General features: G+C 33.6%; 2 protein-coding genes across 3 annotated transcripts; both read left to right on the forward strand.

Annotated features, from left to right (window-relative positions):
• Positions 1-8002: 8002 nt before the first annotated feature.
• On the forward strand, positions 8003-10163 carry LOC123221809. Of its 2 annotated transcripts, none has more exons than XM_044644725.1 (2): positions 8003-9772; positions 10054-10163. In XM_044644725.1, the coding sequence occupies exon 1, from the start codon at positions 8449-8451 to the stop codon at positions 9502-9504; it is 1056 nt and encodes a 351-aa protein (XP_044500660.1). In that variant the 5' UTR covers positions 8003-8448; the 3' UTR covers positions 9505-9772; positions 10054-10163. The 2 variants fall into 2 exon arrangements, with proteins under 2 accessions (XP_044500660.1, XP_044500661.1); XM_044644726.1 differs by having other exon boundaries at positions 8003-9681.
• A 65-nt stretch (positions 10164-10228) lies between these two features.
• LOC123221477 lies at positions 10229-15865 on the forward strand. Its single transcript, XM_044644324.1, has 6 exons — positions 10229-10389; positions 13903-14075; positions 14528-14680; positions 14792-14842; positions 14943-15415; positions 15533-15865. The coding sequence occupies exons 1-6, from the start codon at positions 10229-10231 to the stop codon at positions 15863-15865; spliced, it is 1344 nt and encodes a 447-aa protein (XP_044500259.1).
• Positions 15866-19306: the final 3441 nt, after the last annotated feature.

Raw genomic sequence — 19306 nt, forward strand, 5'->3', positions numbered from 1 at the left:
ATATATCAACTACTATTTTTCAGATTTTCGAAGAAATTTTCGATTCTTATCATTCTAGGGTATTTCAACTTTGAGAATTCGAATTTTAGTTTCGTTTTTTCAAATTTTACCGTTTTTAGATATATCGACTCGTATTTTTCAAATTTATGAAAAAATTTTCGATTCTTGTTATTCTAGGGTATTTCAACTTTTAGAATTCAAATTTCAGTTCTGTTTTTTTGAATTTCACCGTTTTAGGATATATCGACTTATATTTTCCAGATTTGTGAAGAAATTTTTTATTATTGACATTTTAAAGTATTTCAAAGTATAAAATTTGAATATCTATTTCAAAGTATAGATATTATAAAAATGTTTTAAATGGAACGTTAAAAACAAATAGATGCATTTTGATATGAGATAACATACGAAAGTGTTATATAAATTGTTAAATAATTATAGGGGGATAAATAAAATATTAGAAAAATATGAGGAGTTTTTTTTTTATTAATAATTGTACGACTGTTTTACATAGTTATTATAGATTTTTTTTATTATAAATGATAATTATCTTCAAAAACTTATCATTGTAGGATTGATAATTAAAATGGATGATTATGCATCGGTTCGTTACCAGGGAGAATGGATTCAAGGTGGCAACAACACAATGAAATATATTAGAGGAGCCAAACAATTGATTAAAATCCCTTATGGAACAACATTCGAGGGATTTATTAAGCTTTTGAAGGAGTCTTGCAGTATTGATATGTCTCAGTACTTACAGGAATGTATTCCCGTTTTTGTTACATGTACCCAATTGAAGGGCAGAAGGAAGAAGATGAAGATGAAGATGAAGAAGAAAGTAGTGGGGTAAAAAAAAGAATACGATTTGGAAAAGTTGATTGATTTCAGTAATAACCCGTTGTACATTGCAAACTCATGTGCTCATGGAGAAAAAGATATAGTTCCCGATTAGGGTGACTTTGATGGAAATGATATGTTCGATATTCCTTCAGAAGATGTAGAGCCTGAGTATATGACATCAGTTACCGAGGGTATGGATAGTTTACAGCTTGAAGATCCTATTTCAGGTGGTGGAAATTATTCTGGGTCATTTTTTGACAATGTCCCTACTGATCCATTTAGGTGGCTTTCTGATTTTCCTCCACAGCCATCAGCATCATCAGGTGGTTCCAGATCGATCTGAGAGGAGAATGGTGTAAAAATTGATGATATTTTCCATAATAAAGTCCAATTGAAAGATGTCGTGAAGCAATTCTCCTTACTTAAAGGATTTCAATTTGGTGTAAAAAAGTCAGACAAGAAACGGTGGGAAATAAAGTGCAAGGCTGAAAATTGTGAGTGGTATATACATGCAACCAAGTCCACAGTTGGTGAAGTGTGAGGGATCAACTCTATGAATTCTACCCACACATGTTCAGTTGATCAAATCATGCCACATACAGACAAGCTGGGGCCCGAGCTTTAGGTCAATTAATGAGATCAAAGTTTGTGATGGTTGATCGAATTTATCGGCCTAAGGAAATAATTGTAGACATCGCCGACCGATATAAAATTGATATTTCATACTCATAGGCTTGGCGGGCAAGAAATTGGGCTATAAATTCATTGAGAGGTTCACCGGAGGAATCATTTATGCTTTTATCAGATTATTGCTACAATCTACAACGTACTAATCCGGGCACCGTTACTGCTATTGAAACGGATGATGACTATCGATTTAAGAATTTTTTCATGGCATTAGGATGTTTCATTAGTGCATTCAGATATTATCTCTGCCCGGTTATTTGCATTGACGCTGCATTCCTTAAAGGTCGATATCTGGGGCATTTATTCTTTGTGGTGGCTCTTGATGGTAATAACCAGATATATCCCATTGGTTTCGGTGTCGGTAAAAAAGAAGATCATGACATGTGGTCTTGGTTTCTCCGGAGGATTAAATAACCAGATATATCTCATTAGCATTAATCGATTTATTTTACCTTCTTCATGTATGCAGGAGGAGGTTTAGCTGGAGAATCCTGAATCACGGTCAAGTCCACCACGCGTGCTCCCTCGACGGACTAGAAAATTGTAATTTTGAACATCTCAGTGACCAATATATACGAATATTTATATACTAAGTATGATTGATATACCTCAATATGGATGACCTCAAAATCATCCTTCTGGAAGTCCTCCTCCTGTGAACCAATATCCACTATCTTTTTGGTCAAACTCGGGATATCAGCAAGTAGTTATAATCGCTCGTCCTGAAAAAGAGTCAAAACATCATTAAATAAACAATATAATTGAAAAGACAGATCAATCAATGATATTTTTTAAAAAAAAGTTAACCTCAACTTCCGAGGAAGATGTTCGGGGAGAACCCTCGATCGATAATATATCAATACCGGTTCCCTATATGCATGAAACGGACAAAATGGTAAATGATATTTCATATAAAATATAATATCACATCTAAAAGTCGATATAATGTATAATAATTATCATACCTCATGTGAAGGATCTAAAGAACTTATATGAGATCCGATCGGATGGCCTTTATGAGGAAGAACCTATACGAATATGTATACCCTATATTAATCGATAACTGGACAATCATAAAAATAAAGTTCCATTGATAAGTGACATACCTCAGCTCGGACAGGTGATGCAACAGAAGGGCTAGTCGGTGCGTCCTTCTGGCGACTACCCTAAGATAATAGTAATAATAACTTAATTAGTGGCATTTCATATATAACAATACTATAATATAATAATGACATTTAACAATAAATATAAATTTGAAATGTCATACGGACCTCGTGTGGGTGATGAGATGGTATTGCGATATCAATGGGAGATGTCGGTCGGATATCGTCGTCCCTCTCTTATACGAATGTAATAATAGTTGTCAGAATATTAACACTGTAGACATTTTTTATAAGTAATAAATTAGAAGTGGTTTTATAATCTGAGCGACGGGGGCTGGATATGTACGCGTGACGATGTCCTCCAAATGAGTCATACGATCCTCTAATCGAGTCATCTGGGAAGAGATATCATCGCGTAATCAAGTCATCTGGGAAGAGATATCATCACGAAAACTCGATATCTCACGTAAAATCATAGCACCCCAGTACGCTAATGTAGCGTCTAATGTAGAAATACTGGGTGCTACGAATGGGGGACACTGCTTGGTGGCATGATGGGTAGTGTGGTCCTCCACTCTAGGGTGGTCCTCTACTCTAGGATGGTCCTCTACTCTAGGATGGTCTGTCATCTGTGGGCTCTGAACAACAGGGGAACATATAGGCTGCTTCATAACAGGAGGCTGAATAGGCTCCTCATGTGTCTCAGAAGTGTCGACGGGTACATCTGAAGGTCCTGAGGATAGAGAAGCCCCGTCTCTAGTCGTGATTGAAACCGAAGAAGATGAGGAGAAATCGGTATCAGGTAAACCGATGTACTCACGAATCTCAACATACCACAGTAAACCCTCCTCGATCAATGATGGACGAAGAGGGAATGTGACATCCTCCTAATGATGAAGATATATAAGTCAAAATAATTGTAACATATAATGAATTAATCGACTTATTAATTAACTAGTACATACCGAATCACCACTGAAAATACGACCTATATGAGTCCAACTAGGGGCGTCTCGCGTACGCCACCTCAACATCGTAAGGACGAATAGGGATCGACAAGGTCAATCCAATCGTGTAACGTCTCTAGAGTCTCATATATCCAATACTGCAATATAATCATTTACGATGTAAATAAATCAATTTATATTTTTGCCAATTAATATATATAAATAATAATATAAAACTTACCTGAAATGCGAAAGGAAATCCGTAAAGGTTGTATTTACGAATTTCAAGCATCCGTCTGGAACAGACTCTCTCACTCGCCTGTGACATAGAATCGTATGTCATCTGCCACACAACAACGCCCCAGGGGTAGGAATTAAACCCGTCCAATGATCAACTAACTGTAAGTAATCCGTGGACACCTTCTTTCGTCGATCATTCCCTAACAAAACCATGTGAAGAATATACAACAAGGCCATCTTGACAGCATCAATATTGTCATCTCTATATCGTGATACTGTACCTTCGAACAACCGCAAAAGTACGTATCTCTGATCCTATGTCCGAAGGACCGAGGAATATATGAAAAACATCAGTCTGTCGGCTAAACAAAAGTCTTGTCACCAACGCAAACTCAAACGGGCTCAATCTCACATCAACCCCGCTAACCCTAAACCAAAACTCGTCTCTGGCAAAGGGTGGATGTAGTTGTCATAGTAGAAATGCATGAACCAATATCCCAGAGAATTTGGTTTTGGGTAAACGAAGGAGAGACCCGAAACATGTCCTCTTAAATAGTCGCAGTTGACCCAGGGTCAATGTAGAAGAAATCCGAGATAATGTTGTATGTTGTGCACGATATATCGCATCTGCTCGGAAGTGTCTGGACTCGTTGGGGATGCGCAGCTCGCTGTCAACCCGTCTTCTTTTGTGAGAAATATCCTGTAACAACTTTAAAAATTTGTTAGACATTCATAAAAATAAATATGTAAACAAATGTATTAGTGGCAAAAACATAAAAAGATGAAAAATACCAAATAATCAAAAAGGAAATGACAAAACTTAACAAATAAGAACTGAAATTCGAGTTCTATACGTTCAAATACCCTAGAATGTTAACAATCGAAAAATCGATCGAAAATAACAAAATATGAATCAAGATATCCTGAAATGGTGAAATTCGAAAAAACGGAACTGAAATTCGAATTCTATACGTTGAAATACCTTAAAGTGATGATAATCAAAAAATCGTTTGGAAATCTTGAAAATACGAGTCGATATATCCTGAAATGGTGAAATTCGAAAAAACGGAAATAAAATTTGAATTCTATACGTTGAAATACCTTAAAGTGACGATAATCAAAAAATCGTTCGGAGATCTTGAAAATACGATTCGATATATCCTGAAATGATGAAATTCAGAAAAACGAAATTGAAATTCGAATTCTATATGTTGAAATACCTTCAAGTGACGATAATCAAAAAATCGTTCGGAGATATTGAAAATACGTATCGATATATCCTGAAATGGTGAAATTCTGAAAAACGGAACTGAAATTCGAATTCTATACGTTGAAATACCTTAAAGTGACGATAATAAAAAAATCGTTCAGAAGTCTTGAAAATACAAATCGATATATCCTGAAATGGTGAAATTCGGAAAAACAGAACTGAAATTTAAATTCTATACGTTGACATACCTTAAAGTGACGATAATCGAAAAATCATTCGAAAATCTTGAAAATACGAGTCGATATATCTTGAAATGGTGAAATTCGATAAAACGGAACTGAAATTCGAATTCTATACGTTGAAATACCTTTTAATGTCAATAATCAAAAAATTGATCAGAAATGAATCAATACGAGTCGATATATCCTGAAACGGTAAAATTTGAAAAAATGGAACTGAAATTCGAATTCTAGAAGTTGAAACGATGAAATTTGAAAAAACGAAAATGAAATTCGAAATCTATACGATAAAATACCATAGAATGTGAACAATCGAAAAATCCTTAGATAATTTGAAAATAAGACTCGATTTATCCTAACACGGAGAAAATCGAAAAAACGGATTTGAAATTCGAATTCTATTAATTGAAATACCTATGAATATCACTAATCGAAAAATCATTTGAAAATTTGAAAAAAAACGAATCGATATATCATAAAAAAACAAAATACGGAAAAACGCAACTGAAATTCAAAAACACGAATCAATATATCTTATAAACGAAAAAATCGAAATATTAAGTTGAAATTACGTCATTACATCGTAAATTATGTCAAAAAGCACCAAAATTCAAAAACTCGAATCTCAAATTTGAAAATTACATATGGAAAAACCCTAAAACAGAAAAAAAGGATATAAAATTCGAAAACTACATGATTAGAAACCCCAGATAAGAAAATTCTCAATTTACCCCCTCATGAAAATTCCTTAATTGAAAAGGTCCACTGTTATATGACAAATTTCAAAACAACCCGCTGTGTTCTAACGAATCTCATCCGGCTCCCCAACATTTTAAAAAAGTCACTTTACCCCCCTAACCCATGGTCAAAGTCTGCTACCGTGGGATAAATCGTTTGCTGTGGGAAACGCTTTTCCCACGTCGGACTGTCGATCCTTTCGACAGCCATTTTCGGCCAAATTTTGGTCGTTTCGACCTCCGATTTTCACATAAATCAAATCTACACGTTGTATAACACAAAACCCCTCAATCAATTCAACAAAAACAACCAAGAATCAAAACATTTTAAGCATTGTTCAAACCGTAAACCCTAAAATTTCAAACCGAAAAATCTCAATCAAATCTCAATAATGTAAGCAATAACTTGATCCAAACAAGATTACGGGAGATAACTAACCTTCTTTGTCATTTGCGGTTGCCGGAAAGTAAGAAAATCGGCGGAAATGAGGTTCACCGTGGGATTGCCATGGGAGAGTGGGAAGCTTTGGAATTTTCTTTGAATTGCACAGTAAAAATTGCAAGATTGTCGTGGGAAGAAATGAAATTTTGCTGTGTTTATATAGAGGGGCAGTTTCGTAATTTCGCCAAACCCACGATCACGAGGGAAATTTCAGAAAAACCCGACGTGGGCTAAGGACTCTCCCTGACACCCCAATATTTTAAAAAATCCACTTTACCCCCTAACTTATGGTCAATGTCTGCTGACCGTGGGATAAATTGTTTGACTGTGGGAAACACTGTTCCCACATCGGATTGCCGATCCTTTCGACAGCCATTTTCGGCTAAATTTTGGTCGTTTCGGCCTCCGATTTTCACATAAATGAAATATACACATTGTATAACACAAAACCCCTCAATCAATTCAACGAAAACAACAAAGAATCAAAACATTTTAAGCATTGTTCAAACCGTAAACCCTAAAATTTCAAAACGAAAAATCTCAATCAAATCTTAATAATATGAGCAATAACTTGATCCAAACAAGATTACGGGAGATATATTAACCTTCTTTGCCATTTGCGGTTGCCGGAAAGCAAGAAAATCTGCGGAAATGAGGTTCGACCATGGGAAGTGATGAAATTTGCTGTGTTTATATATAGGGGCAGTTTCGTCATTTCACAAAACCTGGGCATTTTTGCTTAAACCTGAATTTTTTGGGCAATTTCACTTAGACCCCCTTAATTTTGCCTATTTTTAATAATTTCCCTTTATATAATATTTTCATATATTTTAATTTTTATTTTTTTAATAATTTTTTGCAGACTATATTGTATCAAGCAAACTTTATCTCAATGCCTTTAATACGATCCGTATGACCTATGGGCATGACATAACTCACTATAGTAATAGCTATACCTCCCTAGACCTAATCGAAATAGAGGGTCATCCAGAGCTCCCTTGACATGCCTAACTACCACCCAGATTATACATGTCTAGCTACCACCCACATTAACCAGTGAGATGGTAAGATTTTCCTATATAATCTATATTTTTCACATATAATTTTCAAGTTTTTTCTTGAATTCTACCAAAAAAGAAGCTTGACACTGACGTCAATCTGTAAGTTTGAATTGTGTTGGTAGGAGATGAAAATCTGGGAAAAAGATTCTGAGTAAATTATACATATGAGAAGGTGACAAATGAAGTCATCAGCAACCACGTTGAAGTGCGGAGCCTTGGGATCATCACAGAGCTTCTTCTGCATGCGCTGCAGCTTGCATGCATTTGTTTAACCTTATGACCTTTCCAATTGCCACTCCCGTCTTTCGAACGCGTGTCTTCTTCATGCAAACTCTTCTCCATGAACCCTAGCTAATTTGAACCTGCACAGCCTAAAAAACTTTCTCTTTCTTGCTCAAACTAAATGCCTAATATTTTGTTCGTAATGACACCAGGCCTATTTATAAGCTAATTAGATTTGTTCATTCCACTGTATATTCAGGTAAACTTTATATGTTTTACGCTCTTTGGAAATTTAATTTCTTCCTCTTAATTTTATTTTTTCTCGGTTCTTTCCTCTGTAACATACTTGAATTTGCAGACAAAGTTCCTAATCATTTAGAAACCCCTTTGATTAGTATGAACAATTAATCTTCATTTCTATCTCTAATCACAATACAAAAAATATTTGTTGCTTATCTGTGAATTTGCTCAATGAATTCTAATTTTCCTATTCATTTCCTCAACTTTTTGTGTGTCATTGTTAGCTTGTAGAAATTTAAAATTTTCCCTGGTGTTGATCTTTATTTCGAGTGTCTCGAAGAAAATATGGTACACAATAATCACAGTAATCTTCCACATCATTGATCCTAAAATTTCTTTCTAAACTCTTGTGCGAAGAATCCTTTTGAAGACAAAGGTTCAGATAATAATCCTTTGTGTTTGTATCTCACCACAATGGAAGATCCATACTCGGCCATGGAGGGGAGTACTGAAGAATACTCATCCTTGGAAAACAGAGGAAAAGTTCGCTGGATCTTGTGCAAGGGCTTAACAGTGGGAAGAAAAATTTTGGTGACAGGATTTGTGATGTCTTCGGCTCCTGTGATAGTTCCTCCTCTTGCGGTTATCTCCTTTCTTGGGTTCGCTTGTTCGGTTCCGTATGGGCCGTTGTTGGCGGGCTATGCTTGCACTAATAAGCTTATGAGTATGCTGCTTCCGGGGTCTAAACCCCCTCCATTTCTTTTGGATTATGGACAAGCGTCGTATACAGATGAAGTTGTTGGGGATGATAAGCATGGCAAAGAAGAAGATGGGTGGCGTAGAGGAGCTGTTGATATGGAGAAGGAAGAAGAAGAGATGTTGGAGTATACACGGGAAACAGTTGAGATGAGGATTGAATTAGAGGAGAATGGCAATGATCGTTGTATTGATGTGGCCAATCATGGAGTTATTAGACAAGATGAAATTGAGATAGTGGAGGAAAATGGGTATGAAGAAGCTGTTGAAGAGTATGAAGATGAAAATGAGGAAGAACCTATGAAATTAGAAGTTGAGGTGAGAATTGAAGGAGATGGAGAAGAGGAAGAAGAAAGGCCTGCGATTGTGGAAAGCCTAGATCATATGCCAGTTGATGATGTGGCTGCTGTTGTTGTTGATATTGAGGGAGATGAGAAAAGCGGCGGAGCAATTGAACATATGGCAGCACCATTTAAAGTGACAGACATTGTTGTGGAACTATGTAAGAGTAAAGAAGTTAACGAAGATGAAGAATTGGTGAAAGAGACAAGTGGATTACTTGAAAAAATCAGGGAGGGTATGGCTGATAAAGGAGAGAAGAACAACCAGAGTGTAGAGAAATTATCCGGAAAGGCAGTGGAGGAAAACCGGCAAGTTAATAAGAATGTTGAAGAAATGGAAATGCCAATGGAAGGTAGAATTAGCAATAACCCTCTTACAAACGTTGAAAAGAACGACGACGAGGATGTGCCAAAGGCGGATGTGATTCCCTAAGAGGGCAAAATGGTTGGAACTACTGATGTCTGTAGTGTCAAAGAAGAGGAGGAAAAACCAGTTTTAAACAAGCCTTTTATGTTGCAGGGAGGAGGAGATGATAATGTCGCTAAGGATGTAGTACAAAATGTTCAATTGAATAGGGAGAAGGAAAATGTGACCTCTTCAAATCCAGATGTAAGAAAAATTGCTGATGAAAGTGGGTTTGATTTGTTTGATAATAGAAATGCTGCTGCCCATTTATATGCAGATTACAACACCATTGGAGGTAAAGCTATAGAATCTGACCAGCAGCTATTAGTTCATTCAATGTATACACTTTGAAGACACAAAATGAGTATAATGATGATATGTCATCATATGATTAGATGATTTTAAATTAAAAGATAAAATAACATTCAATCACAGTATGATACATCATCTGTATACCTATTTTATATATTTAAGTGTGTAAAGTTTGTATAATTAACGTTGTTTTAGTTCTTTTTTATAAGTTTCCTTTCCAGTAATCTGAGTTCATGTGTGTATACTCCATTGACGCATCCGCAGAAAATGAACACTCTTCAAGTACCTGTGGAAATCGTGAGACAGTTGATTATATGGCGGTTCCTGTTTGTTCGGGAGAACGCAAGTGCAACGATGCTGCAATTTGCTCACAGGAAGACAGTGGTATGGCTTCCAGTAAGGTTAGAAAATCTGGGAACTTATGGAGGCGATGCGGCTGATGGTTGGATACAAAGTAGCGCCACAGGGCACATGCATTGAGGAGTTGAAGAGGCTGTATTTGTTGACTGGAGTTGAGCCTCCAGCCTCGTTTAAGGGCCCTTCTGACCTTGTTGAAGTTACTGAAAAGCTCAGGCTTCTCATGTCTATTGTCGGAGTCAAGTAGAAGATATTTACTGTTTTTTTTTTTTTAATAGTTTTAAGTTGATGTTTAAGATGCAAATAATATAGCGAAATTTGGCTCTTGCCCCTCTAATTTCAGAATTATGATTTTAATATCAGTGGATTTGTTTTTTTAGAGAGCATCATAAATCTGATCCATTTGACTTTTATATGTTTTTATTAAGAGTTCTTGTATATACATAATTTTAAGTATAAAAATAATATATTATTATGTAATTACATAAAACATCACTTTTTTTTTTCTTATATTTATCCCTTTTTTCCTCTCTTCTCAATTTCAAGTCAGGTATGATGACAAATGATAATGGTAATTATATTAAAAGTATAGATAGAAGTGTCAATGATGCATGATCGTACGTTTAGAAAAAAAAATATAATATTTGAAATATTTAGGGTTTTTAGGAACTTATTCCAATTAGATTAATAACTAACGAGGAGCCAATATCACTAAAATCACATCCCAACGTACATGAAATATTATATTGTTGATTCATATGGCTAAATGACTATTTCCTACCCAAGATTTGATGAAATGGTATATTTCCACCTTTTAAGTTTGAAAAAATCAATTTTTTACCTACTTGTTGAATTCGTTAAAGAATTAAAAAATTATTTCTAAAATTGTTAAAAAAACAAAAAAGCCCTCAAATTGAGTAATGTTCTACCCCAAAATTTTATTTAATAATTTTTGCATCGTAATTTATGTTAATTTCAATTGAAATGAAAAAAATTGCAAGTATGGATAGGAGTATTAACAATGTAAAATCATATGTTTGGGGTCGACGTAGTTTTAATAATATTAGGGGTGTTACAAATTTTTAAGAGATTTTTAAAAATTCAAAAAGTTTAGGGGTGCTTTTGAAATTTGAAAAATATCAATATGCCTTTAGTAGTTTCAAATGACAATTATACCCATAAAAAAACGTCACAAAACATAAATTATTAGAGGTGTAAATGTCATAACACAACTATTAGGGTTATATTTTCAAAATATATATAGGGGTGAATATGATATTTTCAAAGTAAGATAGGAAAAATATCCGTATGTCCCTAGAAAGTTTTTAAAATGCATGTACACCTTTAAAATATTGTTTACAATTCAGTCCAATATGGATATAATCATAACATTTTAAACCTTCGGTCACAAAATGAAAGTTAATTACACCATATTATAACATTTAGATAAATTGATATAAATAATCTTTGACTATAAAACTAACGGCTGATTTTGACAAATTGATAGAGAGTAACTTGAGTAGTGCCTTTGTGAGGCTCTTAGTAGGTCTGCCTGTGTGCTGTTATGAATTGACCCTCCATATTATATTTTTGGCCAAAGGACTTTTTCCCACCTAACGTTAGATGCTTTTCCAAAGTTATACCCCTTAACTTTGTAAAACCCAAAATCCCACCTATCAAAGGCTAAATTAAACAGTTTCTGTTAATATATGATTTCAATGACTATTCTACCCCTTAACGAATGAAATAACCGAGATACCTTCAATTTTAATGATTATTTTAAACTGTCTTCTTCAAGAAAACATCAAAATACCCTTTAGCAAGGTAAATAAGTAGTGCTCATCCAATTGTCACAACCGTTGATGTAATTGGTTAATCACGTTAATTGCATTTAAGACTGAAAAAATGGTTGAATTGTTGGATTACATTAAGAGCTGGATTTATGTTATCATGTTAGCTTGCATATATTCTGCATGATTTACAGTTTCAAACTGGACTTGGATATGTTGTACATTATGTATCCCGGATAAGCACAATTTACAGCATATTATACAAAATTTCAAAGATATGGAACAGCTTTCATATCATCATCCACGTTCTTCACAAAATTAAAAGAAAAAAACTCATTAAATGAGAATAAAATTTTTTTAACAACAGTAGAATAAAGAAGGAATAACAACAGTTCCATATGATGTACGGTATACAAAACCCCTAACGAATGAATTTTTTCATTTAAATGAACACAATAATACATAAACCAGATTGATGGACGTAGAAGTGTCAAAACCCTAACATACCCAATCTTTTAGCACTCAGAATATGTAACAACACTTCCGGGTAAAGAACGAGTTTTTTCTTTTAAATAAACAGAAAAATATACATCAAAACAAACTACAAACGAACCATACTGGGAAAGTTTTTCTGCATTATTGAAGGTATCGTTGCCGTTTTAACCATCTTCATAAACAGCTCACCGATTGTTTCACAACTTTTACGACTGAAAAGTTTCAGAGCAAAACGCTATCACAAGCCAATGGAAAGGAAAATCGAAGGCCAAATGACTTCCTTTCGCTATTTGAAATTTTCGTATAAAATCCAGAACACGTTGGCGTTTTATCATTCGTCATCAAACGAATAAACAATTGTTTATTCCTCCACCTTTTTCAAATTTCAGCGTTAAATGACAAAAGAGACCTCCAGATGTTACAACTTTATTGGCTAAAACATTCAAACGTTATCCTGAGCCGTTGATTTTTGGCAAAATAATCCCAACCATTGATGTGAAGCAATTAATGCATTAAAGATGGCGGACTGCAAATGGGTCAAATCCTGTTGGCCAGCATTAATTGTCCTTTAAACTAGTGCATTTGAGGGATTAAAATTTTCGAAACCAGTGCATTAAAGTTCCGATTTTTCAAAAAGTCGGTTGTATTTCATTTTGCTGTCCACATGTTCAACATTCGATCTGCCACGCCAGAGTTTTTCTCAATAAATCGCTGATTCACTCCGTCAGCACATCAAAATATCGGATGACATAAAATTAGCTCGCCATGTGTCACGCCAAAAAGAGATAAGGTATAAAATAACACTGAAAATCCACCACCAACAATAAATGCTCTGCAGTGAATGTTTAAAAAAATGAATTTTTTATTAGTTTAATGCGTTTTACAAATCAGAAGCCCTTTTACATTATTGTCCTTCTCACTAAAGATTTCCGTCAATTGTAACATCTGATGGGTAGAATTTGGGGTTTAACAAAGTTAAAGGGTATGAATTGGAAAAAGCATCAAACGTTGGGTGGGGAAAAGGTCCTTTGGCCATATCTGTATTAAGATATACATAAAGTTTGATAATTTTAATAAGAAAATATGAAAGTTCAGTTTCTTTAATAAAAAAATATAAGATTTCAGTTATTTTAATAAAAAAATTGATAATTCAATACTTATTATAATAAAAGTATGTATATTTAGTTTTAAATATTTAATTAGATATTTAAATAATAATTATTATAAGAATATATAATTTTGTATTAAGAATAAAATCACATAGGACTAAATATCCAATTAAATAATCAAAATTGGGTTACTATATTTATATTTATTTAATTTTGCTAAATTTTTTATTAATATAGAATGCAATACTAAGATTCTTTTTTCTAAGACATGATTTAAATCGATTTTTTAAGTTCAACCAATCTTTCATTTTTTTTTTTTTTGGCTGTCTCCATCTATTTTTTTTGGTTGTCTCCATCTACAGGAAGCAAATGGGCACAGGAGGCGAGTTGGGCAGTACAAACGAGCTTTATCGGGCAGCCCTGAACAACGATTGGGAATCTGTGAAGGAATTCTACCAGAAAAATGTTAGTTCGCTGCTATCTCCTGTAACGGCCTTCGGGGACAATGCATTTCACTTTGCGGTGTTCAGCAAAAGTAAAGATCCGCTTCAATTTTTACTCGAAATTTCCCAAAAAAATCCTATGGTCGAGCATGGCTATTTAGAAAAAAATTGCTGCTGCATTTGGGAGAACAAATGTGGTGAAGTTTTTAGCTGCAACATCATTAGAATCTCACAAAATATTAATATACCAAGAAGAAAAAGGAAGGACTGAAGAAGAAGAATATTCTAAGCTTAAAAATATTCACCGCCAAAACAAACCCTTCATCGAGGTAGAGCCCAAACCTGAAGCCTCCAATGAGCAGCCTGGTGCCATCCAAGGTGAAACAACATCACAGCCAGAGCCTGATGCCTCCATTCTGCACGTTGCCATCACAGGCTACCATTTTGGTGTCTGTCTCTACCCACCTAGTTTCTTTACTTTTGCTTTGAAATGAAATATATATTCAACCGATATTTGATGCGCTTTCTTTTCAAATTTTCTCAGAAACGGCTCTGTATTTACTGAATCTGGACGAATCGTTAGCAGCACTCAAGGACCGAGATGGCTGGACCTCTCTTCACCTACTAGCAACCATGCCCTCAGCTTTCAAAAGTGGATATCAATGGGGCACATTGATCCACAGAGTCATATATTTCTGTAAGTATATTTTCCACCTTTCCATAATTCTATTAAAGATAATGTATGCATAAGGATATGTTAAAAGGACCTTTTGTAAACATCTTATTCATTAATTTCTATAATTTATAGGCCTTCCAATCGGTGATGATGATGAAAAACCAACTACAAAAATTTCCAAAGGTAAAAATTTTCTTTTGTTCGCTTAAGGGATATTCTACATAATTTCTCTCTTCATCACTTTGGCTCATTGAGCACCTTCTTTTCTCCTAAACACGAATAGGGTGGTTTAAATTACTGGAAAAAATCCGTGCACTAGTGAGTAACATCTTGAAAGAAAAGAGAAAGCATACACTTGCTTTCAAACTAGCGGAGAGTCTGATAGAAAAAGATTCTTCTTGGGAAGAAAACATTAATAGGCAGGTAGGCGCAGAGTCTCTATTTGATAAGGACAAGTCTTCAAAAGGAGATTATAAGCCAATCCCGTTAATGCTGGAGACTGAAAAAGGAATAGTAGAAATTGTGTACAAGATACTAGAAGTATGTCCCCAGCTAGTTGAGCATTACAATGATCTGGGTCAGAACATACTGCATGTGGCAATTAAGCACCGTCAATACGATATCTTCAATCATGTGAAAAATATGAAAATACCAATGACAAGGTTAGTCCGAAAGGTTGACAAAAATGGCTACACCATATTACACCATGCTGCAGACATGGAGCCAGAGACTATAAAGCGTCACCCAGCAGGACCTGTATACCAACTCCAGGAAGAGATTAAGTGGTACAAAGCAAGCCCCCTAGCTCTCTCTTCTACAAGATTTTTACCTAATAAACGTGCTTATACGTAAATTATGTTTCTATTTATGCAGGCTGTAAAGAAGATCACACCCGCCAACTACACCATGTTTAGCGGCAAGCAGGCAAAGATGACTTGCGAAGAGCTATTCAATTCGAAGCACGATAAACTACTCGAGCAAGCACAGACATGGATAAAAGAAACTTCTCAGTCTTGCTCTGCGGTGGCTGTTCTCGTTGCTACAGTGGTCTTTGCAGCTGCGTACACTGTGCCTGGAGGTTCTAATGAACATGGGTATCCAATTTTCCTCAACAGCACTCTCTTCTTGCTTTTCACAGTCATGGACGTTATTGCTTTGGCCTGCTCCTTAACCTCCGTTGTAATGTTCTTGTCCATCCTCACATAGCCTTATACATATGATGAATTCCTCCGTGAACTCCCCAAAAAACTCACAACGGGCTTCACCTTGCTCTTCATTTCATTGGCTACAACAATGATTGCATTCGCAGCAACATTATTGCTCATAATTCGTTCGGAAAAGCCACATTGGACCACCACTCTCATTTATACTGCTGCATTTTTTCCTGTCAGCATATTTGCACTCACGAATTTTGAATATATTTAAATAACTGTTTGTTTCTATTTGATTTGATTATAAGTTTTTAATCATATTTTATCTTTATTATACTTTCATTGTTATGAAATAAGAACAAAGTTTTATCTTTATTATACTCTTGTTGTTTGTACGAGTGAACTTTATCAATTATTTAAGCAAAGTAAGGATACTTCTTTATCTTTATTTAGAAGGACTCTCTATATATAAAAATACACAACACATAGTTAATTATATTATAGAGAGCACTATTCATCATTCTTACTCTCTTAAAGTTTGAGTAAGCACTTTCTCTAACACACGAAGAATTTCAACAATTGGAGCATTAAAGTGAAATCATAAAACTCTCCATTTTTAGGTATTCATATTTGCAACTTCTTAATATATTACTAACTCTTTTTATGAATATATTGAAATATATTTTTTATTTATAAAATTAAACCTTCAGATTTTTTTTTGATAAAAGTGACTTAATTTTTAGCATTTTTGATTGATTATAACAAATAAATATAATTAATATTATTTATTTTATTTTAAAAAGAAAAATATTAGTTTGATACTTTAAATACAAAATAATAAAGTTTAGATTCTTCCTTAAAAAAATCTAGAAGTCACATTGCTATAGCTTTTTTTTTTTAATGTATATATAAAAAAAAAGGCATTGCTTTTTTCTTTTTAATATATATATATATATATATATATATATATATATTTATTTATTTATTTATTTATTTATTTATTTATTGATATAAAAAGCTACACATTGGTATTATTTTTTCTTTTCAAACATTAAAACACTAAAAAGGAGGTATGTAGATGAGAATATATATAATTACATGATAACATTATTTAGAGGTATTCAACAACAATATACCAAATTATATTTTTTTATTAAAGAACTAAACTTTTAAATTTTGTTATTTAAATTATCAAATTTTATTATTAAAATAATTAAATTTCATTATTTTTTATTAATAATTCCAAATTAATCACTTTATTTTTAAAACAAACCAAAATAAATAATATTATCTTTTTCTTTTTTTGTCTCCATTTACAGGGCACAAATGAACAGAGGAGACAGGTCGGGCAGTAAAACTGATTTGTACGAGCCTTATTGGGCAGCCCTGAACGACGATTGGAAATCTCTGAAGGACTTCTACCAGAATAATGTTAGTTTGCTGTTATTTCCTGTAACGGCCTTCAGGGACAATGCATTTCACTTGGCAGTGTTCAGCAAAAGTAAAGATCCGCTTCAATTTTTACTTGATATTTCCGAACATTCTACGGCGAAGCATGGCTGTTTAGTTAAAAATGACAACGGGAACACACCTCTTCATAAGGCTGCAGCCAATGGGAACCTGGAGGCCGTAGAGGCTTTGGTCAGACATCATTGCAGGCTCGCCGTGGAAGATATTGAAGATCCACTTGTAGAACAGCTCCATGAGGCTGTGAATCTGAACGGCGAAACCCCGCTTTTTATTGCTGCTGCATTTGGGAGAACAAAAGTGGTGAAGTTTTTAGCTGAAAAATCATTAGAATTTCACACAAGATTCATACAAGAAGTAAAAGGAGGAACGACTAAAGAAGAATATTCTAAGCTTAAAGATATTCACCGCCAAAACATACGCTTCATCGAGGCAAAGCCCAAACCTAAAGCCTCCAATGAGCTGCCTGGTGCCATCCAAGGTTCAAATATTATCGTATTTATAAAATTTTTGATTTTGTAGGCAATATGCATGAATTAATCTTTAAAACTTCAAGTTCAGATATTATTCTATATTTACAAAGCAGTTGGTTTTGTAAAAGAAATATTGAGATTAATTTTTGAAATTTTAGATTCATATATTATCTCATATTTTTAAAACTTCTGATTTTGTAATTAGTATATAAAATATTATAATATGTAAACTTTAATTCTGATTCTATTTTGGACTTGAAGTCCATATTTTTCATAATTTTTGCAAACTTTGAGTTGCAAATGTGATATAGTTAATATAAAAAAATTACTTTGATGAAACTTTGGTATATATATATATATATATACTCTATGATTTTGCAAACTTTAGGTTGTAAATCAGATACAATTATTATAATAAAAATAATTATTCAAATAATATTTCGGATTTTTGGCCCATATTCAAGGTTTTGTAAATTTTAGGTTACAAATGATAGTTAGGATTTCATATTTAAATTCATGATATTCAAAACTTCAAGTATAGATTATGATTTTGCAAACTTGGAGTTGCAAATAAATATAATTATAAATGAAAAATTAAATAGAAGATAACAATAATTAAAACATCAATAGTTTGTATTTTGTAAATAGGATAATATCATAACTGAGATATTCGTTTTTGTGGTATACAAACAAAATAATAATATAATTGAAAGATAACTAATATTAAAATATATATAAGCTGATCATACTAATAACATATTATAAATACAATTAAAAAAAATTATGAGTAAACGATATTATAATTAAATTAAACTCTAAGTAGAAGAAGAAGATAAATGAAGTTGATGCAGGTAGAATAAAAATGAAAACCAAAACTTGAGACGCTTGAATGAAAATCTTATTAGGTGTGTGTACGTTACAAATGAAGAGCAGAGGGTGCATTTAGAGAAACTCTTGCAGCCCCTCCGGTCGATGAGATAAAGTAATTTTACAAGGCCATTTAATGCAGGCCACCCAAAGTCAATATTGCCCATCCAAATGGTTATTTCTTTGCCGCCAAAGGACTATGTCTCACCAAAGTAGGTTGTTTTTTCGAGTTTTCTTATTAACTTTAAAAATTCTATTTATCAATCTATAAATAATTAAAATTAATTATTTTAAAAATAAAATTATTATTTTATCTATGATATTAAAAAATAAATTTAAATTTGATTTTATTTTTTTCTTAAATCTTTAAAACTGATAATTTTTCTAACTTAAGTTTTTAAAAAGAGCATTTTCCCCCCTAGGGTTCCCACTTTTTTAGAATCAATTTTTCAATAATGTCTTTTCCTTTCTAGTGACCTCTAGGGGATATCTCTTTCTCTCTAGCATGACCTTCTTCTAGGAGTCCTTCTTGATGTTGTCATTCGTGAAGACGAATCGTTTTTGTCTAAAGACAAAAATGAGGCCGAGGAGGATCGTCCGAAGGAGGCTACAGTGAGAGAAAGAGACATCGCCTAAAGGTCATCGGAGAGAAAAATATGTCATTAAAAAATTGAATCTGAAAAATTAAA

Source organism: Mangifera indica, chromosome 7 (genome assembly GCF_011075055.1).
Source record: "Mangifera indica cultivar Alphonso chromosome 7, CATAS_Mindica_2.1, whole genome shotgun sequence".
NCBI lineage: Eukaryota > Viridiplantae > Streptophyta > Magnoliopsida > Sapindales > Anacardiaceae > Mangifera > Mangifera indica.

Bases quoted from the DNA above. Each gene is read 5' to 3' on its own strand.
- LOC123221809 (XM_044644725.1), top strand. From the start codon at position 8,449: ATGGAAGATCCATACTCGGCCATGGAGGGGAGTACTGAAGAATACTCA.
- LOC123221477 (XM_044644324.1), top strand. From the start codon at position 10,229: ATGGTTGGATACAAAGTAGCGCCACAGGGCACATGCATTGAGGAGTTG. The intron at 14,076-14,527 runs GTAAAGATCCGC...AAATTTTCTCAG, and splicing joins CTTTGCGGTGTTCAGCAAAA to AAACGGCTCTGTATTTACTG. The intron at 14,681-14,791 runs GTAAGTATATTT...TATAATTTATAG, and splicing joins CCACAGAGTCATATATTTCT to GCCTTCCAATCGGTGATGAT.